At 44.6% G+C, this 17,887-nt stretch overlaps 1 protein-coding gene and 1 long non-coding RNA gene across 3 annotated transcripts in view; one reads left to right on the forward strand and one right to left on the reverse strand.

Annotated features, from left to right (window-relative positions):
* SNTB1 (syntrophin beta 1) overlaps positions 1 to 2,996 on the reverse strand; it is a 210,963-nt gene extending 207,967 nt beyond the window's left edge. Inside the window, exon 1 of the mRNA XM_081816469.1 lies at positions 2,054 to 2,996. Coding sequence (XP_081672595.1) covers positions 2,054 to 2,609 — 556 coding nt within the window. The 5' untranslated portion in view covers positions 2,610 to 2,996. The remainder of the gene's footprint in view (positions 1 to 2,053) is intronic.
* On the forward strand, positions 1,009 to 8,620 carry LOC145720967 (uncharacterized). 2 transcript variants are annotated; one of them, XR_014144359.1, is made up of 3 exons: positions 1,009 to 1,096; positions 1,607 to 1,917; positions 3,293 to 8,620. It is a non-coding gene; the product is annotated as an uncharacterized LOC145720967 (long non-coding RNA). The 2 variants fall into 2 exon arrangements; XR_014144358.1 differs by lacking the exon at positions 1,009 to 1,096 and having other exon boundaries at positions 1,526 to 1,917.
* The last annotated feature ends 9,267 nt before the right edge of the window (positions 8,621 to 17,887 follow it).

Here is a 17,887-nt window from a genome sequence, read left to right on the forward strand (position 1 = left end):
GATGGTATATGATCTCTCCTACTGCACTCAGAACCAACACTTCAACTCAGTATGAGAGACATTGGTTTGAGGGGGGCCTCTACTTGCTTCTCTTGATTGCAGTGGATCTCTTGAAAACTCAGGCTGGGAATAAAACTGCTGCCCCAAGCCCAGGTGGTTCACGTCTAGGAGGCCCACAGGCCTTCCCCCAGAGGTCCTGCCTGCAACACAGGATGATGTGTTGCAAGAATGTCATGTTAGAGGTTTTTTACAAAACTCACTCTTCAGTTGCTGCGTCCATAAAAGCCACGTAACTGTTCTCTTTCTTTTTCTTTAAGTTTATTTTCAACTGCAGGGAGTCACCTTTCCTTCCTCTTTTTGGGTGAGAGGTATCTCTTTGCTAAGTCATTATTCATTACATTGAAACCAAGGAGAAGAAAAGACATAATGAAGGGCAGGGCCTTGAAATAGAAATGACCTGCCTTTTGTCCCCCCTGATAGTTTATAGTAAACATTGCAGGCTGAGCAGGTGCCCAGTGGTTTGTAGTCCAAACTACACTTGCCCCAGATCCCACCTGCCCCTTGTCACCAAACCAACACACACTTGAGTCAAGAAACTTTTTTCTGTTTACTTATGTTAATCATCAAGCCAAAGCAAATAGCCTTCCCCTTTCTGGATCCAGGGTAGCAATTAAATATGAAGACATCACAAATCCTCTAGATAAATAAAGGTGTGTGGTGTGGGGAGCCCTCCGTATTCTAGGCAGGAGGCGGACGATCATGTACCAGAGCAGTTGCATCAGCTGTCACATGTAACAAAGCTGGTTTCCCAACTCTGAACTTTCTCAGTTTCACACACCAGCACCACATCTGGTGAGCAGGAAATTGACTTAAGTCCTTAATTTAGGATTTAAATCAACCACCAGTTTACAAGATCTGGGTTGAAACACTCTATTTCTGTGGCTATGGGTTCATTGATTTATTCACTCAGGATGCATATCACTGACCACCTAAACTCAAGGGAAATGACCCATAACTAAATAAATAAAAGACCCCTCTACAGTGAGGGGGAAGCTGAGTAAATAGACAAAAATAATTACATGATATTTGTGCTGAGGTATGTACAAAGGTATGGGGCAGGGAGGCAGTTACCAAGTAAGAAATACAGACATAGTGGGAAAGGAGAGTGATTATCCACTTAATACCCTACTGCCTTTCTGTACATAATCGGAAAAGGGTACAATAACGCAGCTACCTATTCTATTCACTTGAAAAATTAGGGGATTGGGCACACAGGATCTCAAGAAAGTCCTTTCTAAGAAGCCTCACACTCAGGGGAAACTTAACAAATGCAAAACTGTTTCCACCCCACTCGGGAAAAATCCCGGGAAAAGGCAGGCAGAAAAACTGCCTCAGCAACCCTCCACCCAGAGCAGCCTGGAATCCAGACTGACCGGCCAAACACCTGGCACCAGAAGGGAACTTGTGCATAAAGCTGCAACATACTTCCCAGCTCTTGGCACAACTCCCCAGCAAAATCCCGGGTTCCAATCTGAGAGGAGGGAAGTCCAGAAGGATGACTGGGTTTTAGCGTTCAAACACTGCCACTCCTCTCTGTCTTCTTTAGGACTGAACCCTTGTAAATGGATTGCCCAGGCTTCTTGGAGAACATGGTGCGAAAGCAGAAAACTATGAGAGTTGCGTTTATTCAGGGAGCTCTCACCGTGGCGTGGACTGCTGCCCTTCATTTCCAGTCCCACTTCCCGGCCCCTACGCTACCCTCGGATTATCCGCGGGGAAAAATGAGACACCGTGCCCTAAGCATCCGACCCTGCGCCTGCCACGTAGCTCAAGAAACCCTGCTCGCCGAGCCTCTGCACACACCCCTGCTGGGTCCAAGCCTGCAGCGACTCTAGAGTAGCGACAACTTGCCCCCAGGTGGGTTAAAGTCCAGACTCCCCGCCACCACCCCCCACGCCGGGCCCTTGGGCTGTGCCGGCACGTGGGGGAGCGTGCGGGTGTGGTGGGAGGGTGAGGGGGTGTGTGCGCGGCCCGCGCGGCGTTAACCCCTTACCTTCCAGCAGCACCTCCTTGCCGGCGCGCTTCAGCGCCTGCACCGCCTCGTCGTGGGTGGCGTCCCGCAGGTCGGCCCCGTTCACCGACAGGATGGCGTCGCCCACATACAGGGCTTGAGTCTGATCCGCCGCCAGCCCCTTGAAGATCTTGCTGATGAGGATGGGCATCTTGTTCTCCTTGCCCCCCTTGATGCTGATGCCCAGCCCGCCCAGTTCCTGCTTCAGCACCTTCACGCCGCGCTTCTGGTTGGAGATGGACTCGGGCACCTGCTCCGGCAGGTCGGTGAAGGCGGTGCGGACCCCGGCGGGCGAGTCCGGGGGCTGCGCGCCGCCGGCGCCCCTGCAGAACGAGCCATTGGTGGCGGTCCCGATGCCGTTGTACGCCGCGGCGCCCTCCTCGCAGCTCAGAACCAGGGCGTCCTCGCTCAAGTTCACCAGAACTTTGTGCCAGCGATCCCGCACCAAAACTTCCAGCAGCCCGCTCCGCGGCGCCCGGCCGCCTCCCCCGCCGCTCGGCCCCGCCGCCGCCGCTGCCGCCGCCGCCGCTACCGCCATCTTTCCGGCATTCTTAAAATGCCATGTGATTGCCAAAGGGGGGAAAAGTGGGGAAGGGCTGCGGGGGAGGCCGCGGGCCCGGGGAGCGAGGAGCGCGCGCCCCGCAGGGAGGAGGCCGGGCGCCGGACGCCGCTCGGGGAGTTCGCACACGCGCTCGGCGCGAGTTGGCAGCCGCAGCCCAGCCCGTTCCCCCTCGCCTGATCCTGGGCGGGGTGGAGCGACCTAAAAGAAGGAGAGACAGACACAGGGGAGGGGAAACAAGCCAGCTGCCAGTTGCAAAAGCCCAAACCGAGGGGAGCCGCGGAGCAGCTCGGCGCCGGGAGGGTCGGGAGGAGGAGGCACGCCCGCGGGGAGGGGCGGGACCCGCCGCCCGGCGGCCGCTCACCTGTTCCAGCCGCCGCAGCCCCGGCGCTCTCGCTCTCTGGCCGCGCGCCGGCTCAGACCCCCGCCGCCTCGCTCCCGGCAGACCACGGCGCCGCAGGGCCAGCTTCCTCGCGCCAGCTCTCCTCCCAGCCCGGCCCTCTCCTCCGACCCTCCCCTCCCCGCGGGTGCCCACACCGCTCCTTTGCTGGGACCGCTCGTCCTGCCTACGTCCCCAAACCCGACGCTGCTGACCCCTTCCCTTTCACACCCCTCCCCCGGATTGTCCCTCAGTCCTAACCCCCAACTATATCTGTATCCAGGTCTCCTCACGCTGGCTTCCTCAAACCGAAGCTTGGCTTCTCCTGCTGAGTTCTTACCTGTCTCTCCTTCGCGCGAGGATTCTCAGGTAGACTCAGACGGAGGCCCCGGGTTCCCTGAGAGTCAAGAGGGAAGGCTGTCCCGGGAACCCAGCAAGAAACGGCAGCATAACCGGAGTGCCCGAAACTTCCTCTCTTTAAATGCAGGACATTTTTCTGCCGGATCTCTGGAAAGCTGTCTGTGCTGGTGGGGGTTTTCAGCACGTCACTTTCTGCCCCAGAACCCAGGAACTGATGTCTTTCCAGCTTTCACACCGAATATACTCTATGCTTCTGACCTTTTTTCCCCCAATGCCATACCAAATGTTTCCTAGGACTTTCTTTCTTCCCAAGATCCACTATAGGAAGTCCACCATTTGAGAACTCAGTGTCAATGGATTGAATGTATCTGAAAAGTTCCTTTACTAGTTACTTATTTGGAGCTCAGGCTGCATTTTTCCAGGGAAACAATATGATAATTATTGGTTACCTTACTAGGCCAATCCGGAAATGCCAACATAACCCATGTCACAGCTGAACCTCCCAGAGTCCTCCTGGTCCTTGAACCTCTCAGGTTCACCCCCCACCCTAATCAGGTGTCATGGGCCTCCTTAAGAGTTTTAAGTCTCTCATGTAACCCCCTGCCCCTTTACACCTCTCTCCCCTCTGTCCAAAATCAAAGCAAAACAAAACTCACAAATCTGCTCATTCCTTAAGGTAAACGCAACCCAGCAAGGTGTCCAGAGGAAGGAAATCTTATCAAACACATTCCCACTGATGTGTATCACCATTGACATTACCGAACATTCTCTAACCCTTCCAGAATGACCCACACTTCTAATTGACAATGCTTTAAAACTCAGATGAACCCCTAAAGGGTAGCTGGAGTTCCAGGCAGGGTCCCCAGATGACATGAAAACATTTGGACTTCTTTTGAGAAGTCACCGGAGGCAGGTGAGTGGAGACCCTTGGATTAAAGCTTTCTTTTGCAGCTCCCTCCTTTCCTACATTTTTAATCCACCAGTTTTCTGGAAGGTCTGTGTTCTTTCCTGTAAAGTACCCACGGCTGCAGGGACAGCAACCACAGGGTCAGATAGGGAGCCCATAGGGGTGTACCCCTGTGGATTGGGAAATCCAGTTGGAAATGCCCTCCGTTTTAGAGGCTGAGGATTCACTCCTCTCACTCTTTAGGGAAATCAGAGCCTGAGTGTCTATGCAATAACCCAAAACACTAAGGAGGAGCTAGGCACCAGAACCCCAGCGTGATGATTTGGAAATCAAAACTGATATCCTCCTGCCGGAACTGATATCCTCCATTTCCATCATGTCTGCGTCCTACCTCAATGGTCAAGCAACGTGGGAGGTCCAGACACAACTCCAAGTAACTTACTGATTTGCCATAAGATATCGCGCAGGCTCTGGAATGGTAATTTCTCAGAATTTCTGTGATCAACACATTTTTTTCCTGTGTAAGCAAACCTACGTGGAAAGAAGTAGGTAGCTTGCTGAAAGTGGCATCAGAAGGAGGGGAGACAAATACTGAATATCATTAGGCCTGAGGCATGCTTGTTAGCTGGAGGTGGCTTTGTCGTGGAATTATATGAACAGCCTCTATTCTGCGTGCTTTACACATATTAATTTAATCCTCCCAGGGATTCTTGGGGATCCTTACCACTATCATCATTCCCATTTCATAGGTGAATAAGTAGAGATACAGGTTTAATAACTGGCCTGGGTTCTGTAGCTAGTCGATGGCAATCAGGATCTGAAGGCCAGATATGAAGAGTCTGGACTCTGAACCACTATCCTACACTCTCCTAAAGACTTGGAGCCTATTAGCTACAGGGTGCATCCTGCTGTGAGGCCACCCTTTCCACTGGAAGGGAGCACCCAGCCGCCCTGAATGTAGAGGGGTAGGGCCCGCCCCTTTCTCTGGCCTCTCCCTCTATCCAGGGTTAGAGAACACTCTGCCCTCCCCTCATTGACAGGTTTTTTTTTGGGGGGGGGGTAGACATGTTAATATACTGAAACTGGTGACTGTTGTGGTCTTACAGGCCTAAAAGTCTTATCTCATTCCTCAGATAGCTCTACATCTCTGGCCTCTGATTGGCAACGCGGATTCTCAAGGGTAAACCTTCTTTACCTCATTTCTTAGTTCTTTGCAGGACTTGAGACTAGTGCCCTGTAGCTCCTTAGTACTTGCAGTTAGACAGATTATCCCCTCCTACATCTCCTTTATTTTTTAAAAGAATGATCACTGGAAAATACTGAAAAGACTTCCAGCTTCCTCATTTTATTGTTTTAAAGATTTTATTTATTTATTTGAAAGATTGCGAGAACGAGTGGGGGAGGAGCAGAGGGAGAAGCAGACTCCCTGTGGAGCAGGGAGCCCTACGCAGGGCTCAATTCGGGGCTCGATCCCAGGGCCCTAGGATCATGACCTGAGCCGAAGGCTGACGCTTAACCAACTGAGCCACCCAGGCGCCCCTTCCTCATTTTATAAGTGTGCCATTTAAAGCTCAGAGTGGAGCAACGATGGACCCAAGGCCACAGAGTTGTGGCAAAGCTGCAACTGGGTTCTCGTGACTACCAGTCCAACTCCGTATTCCCAAAATTATACCTGAAGCTCCCCGACCCCCTTTTTCTTAAACCAGGTTTCTCTTGCTTAGCTCTGTCTCCTGTTCAGTTTCCGCCTTCTGGCCTAAGCTTTTGATTTTCATTTCCCACCCAGCCAGAACTGGGATCCTCCTCTGTGGGTCCCTTCCTGCGGGACTTGCCTTTTCCTCCAGAGGTTTGTGTGAACGTAGCCTTGCAAGAGCAGGTCACAGAATCCTCAGCTCCACAACACCAAGGGTACATGCACAAGGAGCAGCGTGTGTTCATTCAGTCATCCCACAGAGTTTGGTTGCTACTACATCCTAGGCAGTGTTCTAGGCATTATGATCTGGAGCAGAGAAACCGGCAAAGGCGAGCCCTATGGAGCTTATGTTGTAGTGGGTGGTAGAGTGGACATAGAGAAAGACTACAAACACGTAAGATATTTTCTTGCACAAGTAAATACTAGAGGGAAACTAGAGCAATGTGATAGAGTCAAGAGTAACCAGGGCAAGCGACTACAGGGAGACCAGGAGTGGCGCTGTTAAGGAAAGCCTTTGGGAGGGGGTGACTTGGGAGTGAGCCGTGGATGGTAAGAAGAGGGGAGTCTTGCAAAGATCTAGGGAAAAAGGTCCTAGGAAGAAGGACGTGCCGGTACAATGCACCTGAGACAGAACCCAGCTTGTCTGGTTCATGGAACCAGAAGGAGGTCAGCGTGGCTGGGGCAGCCTGTGGGAGGAAGAGAGAGGTAGGGGCAAGATCAGAGAGGGAGGCTGGACCAGATCACAAGGTAGGGCCTTGGAGGATTGCAACACAGGCCTTCCTCCTTGTCCTCTTTGAGCTTCAACAGCCAAACATTTTGGATTGTCAGTGTCAGTCTTGATTCAAATGCTACTTACTATTAGCTCCTGAGTAAACTTCTATTGGGTTGAACACATGATCCAAAATTTGGGTTTGGAAAATATCATCACTGTATTTTTGGCACTGTTTCCTAAAGAGTAGGTAGAGCATCTTTAGGGAGATTTGTCCAATCTGCAGGATGGACAGCGGATACAAGGTGAATAGTGAAGAAGAGGAGACAAAGAGTTTCTTGATATCTGGGGGAGGGGGGATTAGAGAGCAGAACAAGAGTGAGAGAGAAAGAGAAAGAATGAAAAAGAGAGAGAGAGAGGGTGAGTTTGCAGGCGGGGTACTTGAAATGCAAAACTCCTGAGGTGAGGCCTAGTGATGTCAATACTATTGGCGAAAGGCTTGTGGAGTACGAGGAAGCAGCAGGAGGCCCACCCTAGGATGCAAAGATCATTCAGACAAGAGGACAGACATGAACACAGAGTACACGGGGAGAAGGAGCCAGCTGCAGTGCTGAGTGTGAAATCAGTGGAAACAGCTAAATCAAAATGCTGGCTTAGAGATTCTCACTTCAGAGGTGAAGCACCGAGACTGGGGGATGGCACTGAATAGAAAGAAGGCTAAGCAGGTTCTTAATTCTCTGGTATGTCCCAGTTGGCTAACAGGTCCTTCATCAATTTGAAGAGGGTTGGCAACACCCTCTATTGCATGTGCCTGGCTTTTCTGGGAGGGTCCTTGGTAAACCAGATAGACCACCACCCAGGCTATCAGCCTGGCCGGGCAGTCAGGTGAGAGTTCTGTGATTGCTCACACTGTTGTCAGAATGCTGCACGGGGCACGTTTTTAGGAGCAGGGCTAGCCCAGGGCAGAACTGAACGTACTTAGATGTTTATCTTCCAGGTTCTCCTCCTGAGTTCCACCCCCTTTACTTCCCTTCCATAACAACCTGCAGGGGAAACAAACCTTATACCAGTCTTTCAATACCTATGATGTAAATTTAAGGCACTTTTCCTAAGGGATTATACAGTTGATCCTTTTTAAAACTGTGAGTGGTAGGTTAGATCTTATATTAAAGATACATTGAACAAAATTGCTCTTTGAAATCCCAGTAGGTAAGAGAACCCTCCACATCCTAGGAACTTTAGCAAGTTGGCTTAGGTAGGCATAAATCATGTCCTGGTCCGAGGGTCAAGAGGAATAAGAAATCAAAGTTTCTTCCATACACATCTTTCAAATAACAGGAAATGAAATAGACATGAAAGTTCAAATAACTATTCTAGGATCTTGCTAAGCTGCTCCTTAGACTCCTAAAGAAGTTGATTATTAAATTACGTTCAGAACCTTTGGAGTCAGAAAAGTGAGGGAAACTCAATTTTTCCATGATGTCTCTACTCCCTTTATGGAGTCATCCCCCTGTATCCCCCTTGACCCCATGAGAAACTTCCTCTCATACTCTACCTCACAACCTGATAGCCCATTTTTGTTCAACACCCAATTTATTCCCTCCTACTATAGCTGTGTTCCCCTAGATAATATCCCTGTTAACTCATTGCTCTGAACTCTTAGTCCATCAGCATGGCTATGCACAGATCCTCTTTTATCCTAGACTGATTTCTCACCCATTCCTTCTATTCTAACTGAAACTGTAAATGAAACTTGGGCTAGTTCCCAAATACCATATCTCCCACCTACTGCCTTCTCTGTCAAGAGCCTCACCTTCATTGACAGCCCTGGAAGGCTCTCAGACATTACACCAATATTTGTGATGCCTAGTAATACCTCCAGATCATGGAATGTTTATGGTTTTCTGTTTTTCATCATTTAATAAACTCTAGCACTTTCTTTAAATTATGTTGTCTTCCCCCCAAAACCCTAGCAATCTAGACATTTTCAGATAATTTAAGCTCCTGGTTCATTTTTCCTTTTTAAATTCATTCCTCCACTATCATCAGTCAGACATGAGTATTTTTAAGGAAACTTCAATGTATTCTGCCCCAAATAGGGTTTGTGATTTGGAACTAGTTCCTTCACTTCTAGACCTTAGTTGAGCTTGGAATTTTTATTCTAATTTGATAGAAAGGTAGGAAATAACAAGGATGAATGATCCAATTAGTAACTAAATATCAGATGACTTTTAGGGTTTGGAATCTAAAGCTTAGATGTTAAGCTAAGGGAATACTCCCTAGTGCTCATGAAGGACAAACTGAGCTCCAGGAAAGGTAAAGGTTTTGAGTTGAGTCTTAGGGAAGCACAGACTTTGGAGAATGAGGTAAGAGAGAACAAACATTCCTGACAGGGGGAACAACTTGGTCAAAGGCAGGAAGAAAAGCATGAACAGATTATCTTCACTGAGCAGTGGGTTGATCAGCTTAGATGGGTTTGAGAAAGAAGTAAGACAGAGATCTGGTGAAAAGATAGTATTATTAGTCAGAATGCTTGGCTCCAAATGATAGAACCTCAACCAACACCAAACACCAAATGGGAAATGCATGCGCTCACATAGCCAATTTGCTAAGGGCAAGAGAAAGGCTAGCCTTGAGTACAGCTGGAACTGATACTAGTGCACTTCATTCTTTCGGATTGCACAAGGCCAAACCATGGCCCCTGGCAGTGCCAAGGTTTAGAGTACCCATCTCAGCTTCCAAGAAGGAAAGGTCTCTTGCCCTCACCTCAATTAGAAAGTATCCAAAGGGAAAAAGATGGTTCAGCTTGGATCACATATCTACTCTGGTGGCTGAAGATAGATACCATGATTGACAGCTCCCAATGTAGCTCCATGGCTGGAATGGGGATAATAAGCAATTCACCAAAATAAAGGGATATATTTACTAGAATAAGGCAGGAAAAAGGACTGGGCCAGACCAAATTATAATTCTCCACTACAGATAAGTTGGAGCCTATTTACCCCATGTGTGGAATTTATCCTAAGGTCCTGGGAAGCCACTGATTCTTCCTAATCAAGGGAGAGGCACAATAAAAACAGATCCTAGGGAAGATAAATCTGTTGACAGAATGAGGAATGGGTTAGTTGGAAAGACTGAAGTGTCTTAGCAAGATTCTTTGCACACATAAGGAACACAAATCTCTGGGGCTACTGAAGACAAGAAAACAACTTGGAAAGATTATTCAGTAACCTAAGCAGGGATAACAAGCTGGATTTGTGTGGAAATGAAAGAGTTTAAAGAAATATTGAACAGATTGTGATAATTTACCATATACGGAACTAGAAAGAGGAAGAGAAGCCAATGAAATAGTTTTATTAAATCTTTATACTTTGTTAGGCCCTGTACATGCAAAGCATGTCATTGATTCCAAACAGCAACCATTTGACATATGTCATGTTATCCCCATATTACAGATGAGAATGTTGAGCTCAACAAGATCACATGGAAAAAAAAAAAACAAGATCACACTGCTTATAAGTTGGAATTTAAGCCTCGTTCTAATTGTTCTGTTTGATTCCAAACTCATGCTTTTTAATTGTTACAATATACTAAATGAGCTTAGGTGGCCAGGAAGGAGGTGGCAGAACTGGTCAAGAGGTGGTATGGGTTCATTTTAGATTTGTTGAGTTCGAGGGAAAGGTAGAGCAAGCAACAAGTAGTGTCCTAAAGGCACTGAAGTCAAGGGCCTGGATAAGGGTATTTTGGTGTCATTTGCTTCGACTAGAGTCTAACATGATCAAGGGAGAAACTTTAAAGAGAAAACAGCAGTGGCTCTTTGGTAATGAAAGCAAGAAAATGGAAAGTCAAAGGATGATGCTTGAAAAATGTTGAAAGCAGAATTATTAGAGTCCAGCCATTGGATGTGGGAAGCCAAGGAAAAGATTGATTATGGGCAGAGAAATTCATAACTGTATGCTCACTTTTAAATTGCTTCTCTGCATGATTATACTAGAACTATAAAATAAATAGCCCCAATTAATTAGAAAACTCAGAAGCCCAGAGGCAGAAGACACATTCAAAAGCAAAGGGTTACTGCCCTACTTCTGGAATGGAAATTAAAGCCCTCTGAGGTATCACAAGACACTGGATTTACATAGAGTGTCCACTGGACTAAATTCCAAGGATGCCTTGATGCCTGAAAGCTCTCGTCTGCCTGGTGAAGGGACAAAGAAAAGTAGGAGCAAGCAAAAGGCAGAGCCTGGAGACAATCCCAGGCAGCTGCCTCCTTTTCCTGTTTCCATTGGGTGTCAATATTTTGTACCCAATATTTCCATTGGGTGTCAATATTTTGTACTGCCAATATTTCCATTGGTTTTGGAAGGAAGGAGTTCCCCTAGGACCATGCTAGAATAGAACGGCAAGTGTCAGGAGTAGCCCAGATGACTGGATATTAAATAGTGGGGGAAAATACTTTCAGGAGTACTTTATAGGAAACACATTGTCAACAGGCTGACTAGAATTTCTGTTTTTCCTACGTTTCTATTATTAGTTTTTCCAAGGCAGGGGCTGCACTTAAGGTTTTATAGCTGTTGTAGAATTAAAGAGCTTCAAGTCAACATCTAGCAGTTGTTCCCAAACTTGGGAGGGAATGAGAACCACCTGGGGAGCATGTTAAAAATGATACTGAATTCAGTAATTCCTTCTGCATTTATTAACAGACATCCATCTGAAATGAGGGTCTTTCTTCTATATACAGTCTTTTTTGTTGCTATTGTTTTTTAATTTCACTCTGATGGATTCTTATCTAATGTGCTATATTCCATTACTATTATTATTCTGTTTTTTGCTTAGATATACCATATTTGGCCAGCACAAGCCTCCTCAAGCTGACTCCTGTGTACTTTTGATAGACCCCCATTGTCTTTAAGCATCCATTTTTTTTCCTTTTGTTTTCTGGCATAATAAGCTATAACTTGTATGTTATCTGCCTACCCCTGGGATCAGCCATTCCTTAAGGAGCCCTGGTTCCTTTTAGTATGAAATGTTATTTAAAAACCAAGATCTGGAGACTAGATGTGCATATCTCTACTATGGTGGCAGGTAGATTGAGTTCGTACTCATATCCCCAATTTGAATCCAACACCATAAGGTACTTTCTTACTTTTCCTTATTCCATATTTTTGTCTTCTGATACGTGAGAATCTGGTTTCCAAAAATGTCAACGTATTCATTCATCTTGCTGTGTCCTGCAATATAGAAAGAAATTGTTTCAGAGTTACTATCAATATTCCAATACCAACAACAAACCTACCTAGTAAGTTCAAAATTTCTTTGCAATTCGTTTTGTCTTTAGAATATATTCCAATAAAGGTGCACAAAATACCATATAGATGCTTGATCCAATTTACCATCTAAATATCTAGCTATGGGAAAACAGGCAGAACCAGAACGGGGGTGGGGTGCATTCTACAAAGCGAGTGGCCTGGATTTCCTGAAAATGTCAAGTCATGGAAGACAAAAAAACATGATGGAATTTTCTAAATGAAAGGAAGCTAAAGAGACATGAAAACCAAATAAAATGAAGGATCTTGGACTAGATCATCAAAGAGAAAATACAAGGACTTTTTTTGGTGGCAATCAAAGACATTTAAATATAGACTATATATTTGATAATATAATTGCATCAATGTTAATTAAATTCCTTGGATGTGATAACAGCATTATCGTTACAGAATGTCTTCATTCTTAGAAGATATGCACTGATGTCTTTAGGTGTGAAATGATGTCTGGAACTGGCTTTCAAATGGGGAAAGAGAGTAATTACCAAGAAAATGTGGCAAACTATCAACTGACTTCCAAATATAGAGACAGAAAAAGACAGCAAGAGTGAAAGAAAGATCTATGAAGCAAATATGGCAAAAATAACAATAAGTGAATCTAGTGAGAGGTAAATGGGGGTTCATTGTATGGTTCTTTTAACTTTTTTGTAGGTTTAATACTGTTTTGTTTTGCCTTTTTTTTTTCCAAAATAGAGTTGGGGATAATAATGCAGAAAACTAAGCCCCATCCCAAAGGATTCTGATGTCCTAGGTAGGGTCTGAAAAATGTATATTTTTTCCAAATGTAAATGCAAATATGATCGCATTCTTAAAAGGGCTGAGGAGATATGTGTCATTTTACAGGTGTGGAAACCTAAGGCCAAAGACTCCATAAAGTCACACTTCCTTGGAGGCAAAGCCAGGACTAAATCTCCCTTCTTCTAGGATTCAGTGGTTCTAGCTCAGTCAAACCTGAAGAGGTAGTGGGTACTCAACAAATATTTAGTAATTGTGGATAATCTTGAATGGTAGGTAGAGAAAGAAAAAGGAACTGATTTAATGCTCCCTGATTCTGACCCAAGCACTTTCACATACTTTCACTGTTGCAATCTTTCCAAGAACCTAGCAAGGTATAAGTGGATAATCCATTCTTTTTATGCATATAGAAATTCACTTGAGGTCTCTTGCTATTTCTTCTGTCCCTTCCTCTCAGCCCTCCTCCCTCATTCCTAAAACACATTGAATTTTTAAAGTGTGCATTCGGAAAGCAAGAACTGTGTATGGGATGCAAAGATTCATAGTCAAGTACAAGGGTTGGCAAACTATGGCCCCTGGTCCAGCTTCTTGTTTTTGTAAGTTAAGTATTTTTGGAACACAGCCATGCCCGTTTGTGCACATATTGTCTCTGGCTGCTTTCACACTCAGTGGCAGGCAGAATGGAGTAATTGTGACAGAAAAGGTAGAGCCCTCTGACCCTTGAGCCCTTTGACTGTAGAGAGAGTCACAAATATAAAAGTATTTCTAAGCGGGCCCTTTACAGAAAGGGAATGCCCCCTGTTCCAATGCATTAAAATGCTGAGAAAAGGTCTGAAGCCACTTGAAAAGCAAGGGAACCTGGAACTCGGTGAAGGGACTGTTTGGTCTGGCAAACAGTGGGCATTCCAGTCCGTGATAGCCACCATTAGTAGGTATCAAGGAAACAGAGAAGAGAATCAGAACCAGCATGTGAAAGTACTTAAAAAGGCCAGTTTATGTTTTCTCGTGTACTATTCACATCAACTTTGTAGAAACCCACTCAAGGTTACAGCAGTTTGGGGTGGAAGAATTGGAATTCAGACTAAAGTCTGACAAACTCCACATCATGTCCCTTTTCCGCTGGGCTACCTTGCTCCCTTTGCTACCTTTTAAGCTTCAGTTGACTGAAGCTCTGATTTTACATCTGTGGTCTTCTGAGTGAAGGCCTTTAAATCATTTTTAAAGGGAAGCCCTCCAGAGGATCAACCTCTCTTCCAGAGTGAGTCTTTGGCACCCTTAACATTGCTGTGTTTTGAACTCTGTCCCACAGGCTTTCTGAAAGGTTAAAAAACTGTGGTTGTTCCTCTTGGTGTCACCAACATCAATGCCCCAAGTAAAAGCAGCTTTAGATTACAATCAGAGCAAGGGTGTCCTCTTTTTGCACAAAAGCAAAAACAACTTTATTGCAATTTTCTTTTTTCCAAAAAGTCTAGCAGCTGAAAAATTTGTTGGGGGTTATTGGGGATTCCTTGATTCCTTCCTTCCTTCCTTCCTTCCTTCCTTCCTTCCTTCCTTCCTTCCTTCCTTCCTTCCTTCCTTCCTCCTTCCTCCTTCCTCCCTCCCTCTTTCTTTTTCTCTCTTTCCTTCCTTCCTTCCTTTTTTCTCTCTCTTTCCTTCCTTCCTTTTTTCTCTTTCTTTTTCTCTTTCTTTCTTTTTACTCTTTTCCTTCCTTCCTTCCTTCCTTCCTTTCTTTCTTCCTTTCTTTCTTTCTTTCTTTCCTTTCTTTCTTTCTTTCTTTCTTTCTTTCTTTCTTTCTTTCTTTCTTTCTTTCTCTTTCTCTCTTTCTCTCTCTCTCTCTTTCTTTCTTTTTTCTTGTTTTTCCCAATAGAATCTACTTAGAGTGAACTTAGATTCTATCACAAAAAGTCCGGTGGTGTAACCAATGAAATCTAAAATTCTTTCAAGGCTGAAATTATTGCAGTTTTATGTTAGGGATGGAGAGATTTGTGACAGTGCAAATAATATATGTACTATTTTATACATATTATATATATTTACATTATTATGGTACATTATTCTGTTTATTATTGTTTATGTTATTCTTCACCTCCAAAAGGAAGTATGGCCTCTTTCAATTTTCTTTAAATACTCTGCCTTCTAGGGGCACCTGGGTGGCACAGTCAGTTAAGCGTCCACCTTCAGCTCAGGTCATGATCCCAGGGTCCTGGGATCAAGTCCCGCATCGGGCTCCCTGCTCCGCAGGGGGCCTACTTCTCCCTCTCCCTCTGCCTGCTGCTCCCCCTGCCTGTGCTCTCTCTCTGTCAAATAAATGGGTAAAATCTTAAAAAAAGAAAGAAATACTCTGCCTTCTAATTTTCTATTCTGTTTTCTAAATTTTGATAGAGACATAAGTGTAGAAGAGATACTTCTCTATTGCAAGAAAAACCATGCAAATGCCGTGATAAATGGCCCCAGTGTTGGGTAATAATCAGTGGTAACAGATGTGTAAATCTAGAAGGCACAAACTTCCTGGAAAGGGCACCACTGCTCAGCAATGAGGATTGTTGCCATCTGGGAAAGCAGAGGTGCCAGGTCTTCTGATCTCCCAAGACAATCAAGAAACCTACGTTTAGGGCGCCTGGGTGGCTCAGTTGGTTAAGCGACTGCCTTCGGCTCAGGTCATGATCCTAGAGTCCCGGGATCGAGTCCCGCATTGGGCTCCCTGCTCGGCAGGGAGCCTGCTTCTCCCTCTGACCCTCCCCCCTCTCATGTCCTCTCTGTCTCTCTCATTCTCTCTGTCTCAAATAAAGAAATAAAATCTTTAAAAAAAAAAAAAAAAGAAACCTACGTTTAAATGATTCTTAAAATTTGGCTCAACCAATTAGAATGGCTACTATCGAGAAGACAAGAGCTAACAAAGGCTGGTGAGGATGTGGAGAAAAGGAAACCCGTGTGCCCTATTGGTGGAAATGTAAATTGGTACAGCCATTATGGAATATAGTCTGGAGGTTCTTCAAGAAATTAACAATAGAACAATCATATGACCCAGCAATCCTGCTTCTGGGTATATATCTGAAGGAAATAAGATCACTATCTTGAAGAGATATTTGTACTTCCATGTTCATTATAGCATTATTCCCAATAGCCAAGTATGGAAACAACCTTAGTGTCAGGGGATAAAAGGATAATGAATATGGGGTATATATGAATACAGTAGAATATTATTCAGCCATAAAAAAGAAGGCAATCATGTCAATTGTGACAACACGGATGAAACTTCAGAGCATTATGATAAGTAAAATATGTCAGACAGAGAGAGACAAGTACTGTATGATCTCTCCTATATGTGAAATCTAAAGAATGAACTCACAGGAACAGAGAGTACATTGGTGTAGGGGGACAGTAAGGAAAATGGGTGAAGGTGGTCAAAGGATACACACTTCCAGTTATAAGATGATTGAGTTCTGGAGTTGTAATGTACAGCATGGTGACTCTAGTTACCCAATACACTGCTATATACCTGAAAGTTGCTAAGGCAGTAGGTCTTAAAAGTTCTCACCACAAAGTAAAAACATGTAACTATGTGAGGGATGGGTATGTTAGGTAACCTGAAGGTTACTTAATCATTTTACAGTATAGATGTATATCAAATCATCACGTTGCACACCTTAAACATACACAATGTTATATGTCAATTTTATTTCAATTAAGCTGGAAAAAATTTGGCTTAAAATTGTGTTGAATGTAATTTGGCCCCACAAATGAAAAAAACACAAGCAAACCAAAGACATATACAGTCTGGTTTTGATCTTTAGATCATGCCTTTGTATCTCCCAGTGAAAGGAACTGAAGCGAGGGTCTGGGTTTCTGTATCTGTCTCTGGGAAGTTTGCATATGGCAGTTCTATCCTCGGTACTCTGATACAATCTCATGTTCTCATAGAATCAAGTGTCTGAGCTCCAAGGTCTACCCATCCCTGCTCATACACTAAATGTAAAGCTTACAAGGTAGGTTTTCTGGCAGCTAGCCAGCTGACCTTCCTTCTGCTTCATGGTGTGCTCCTTCAACCTATATCCGTGCCCAAGCTATTGACAGAAATAAGATGGCAGACATTTTGTTTCCTGCACTATGGTTCAGCACCAGACCAGATGATTTTATATTAGGTTCTTACCAAAAAAGGGCATGGAACAGCTATCTGATAGTAATTTTCCACCTCTTTTCAAACTCCCAGTTGTCAAGAAGCAAACACTTCCAAACACTTGTAGCAAAAACAAATGAAAGGAAACCCAATTAACACGAACCAAGGAGTGTTAAAAATGGGATTTGTATAGAGGTGAAGTTTAGGTTTCTTTGAATCTATAGGAGTTTCAGAATTCTATTCGCGGTAAATGTAGTCAACCCAGAGAACATTTCTGGACTTTGTTCCCTCTAAATGCCCCTAATATTTTAGAAATTAGCTTTAGCCACACCACAGGCTTAATGCAGGGGCAGGGGCAGAGTTTAAGGAGCAAGCGGATCTGGTTCTGAGCAGCCTTGGGAAGTACAGCCTGCCCTTCCATCATCCACAGGAGGCACACATTTCAAGGCTACAAATTTGAACAATGCTCAGAGGTCTAGCAGTTTCCAGGAGAAAGAGCCTGCCTATTTCTTCCTTTCCTAGGTAATCATAATAAGTCTAATTTACCCAACCATTCTCAGGTCTTTCATTTTTTATATTACTGTTTGACAATGTTTTCATGATGATGACGGCAACAGATCCTCAAAATGCCTGGTAAGGTAAGCAGGTCAGATATTGTTAAGCATCATTTCTGCTGAGGACACAAAAGCTTAGCATGGCTGTGAGACTTTAGGAAGGTTACCACAACTCAGGTTTTCTGAGTTAAGCTTGAGCATTTTTCTTTAGTCTCTATACAATACTGTGCTAATTCTGTTGAGGCCATCAACTCTTTTTTTTTTTTTTGAGGCCATCAACTTTTAAACCTGATTCATATGTCCCTCTCACCTTTGACCTCAATATTATGTAAATATTTCAATAATTTCAGAAACTATTATTGACTAATCCATAAATAGCCTGTGTTAGATGCTTTTATGGGATTAAAAAACACAGGACTTCGTTTCTGTTTCAAGGGATGGACAATTTGAATTAAAAAAAATAATTATGTGACATTAGAAATTAG

The sequence above is a fragment of the Leptonychotes weddellii genome, chromosome 4, assembly GCF_054177405.1.
Source record: "Leptonychotes weddellii isolate Sample4059 chromosome 4, ASM5417740v2, whole genome shotgun sequence".
Lineage (NCBI taxonomy): Eukaryota > Metazoa > Chordata > Mammalia > Carnivora > Phocidae > Leptonychotes > Leptonychotes weddellii.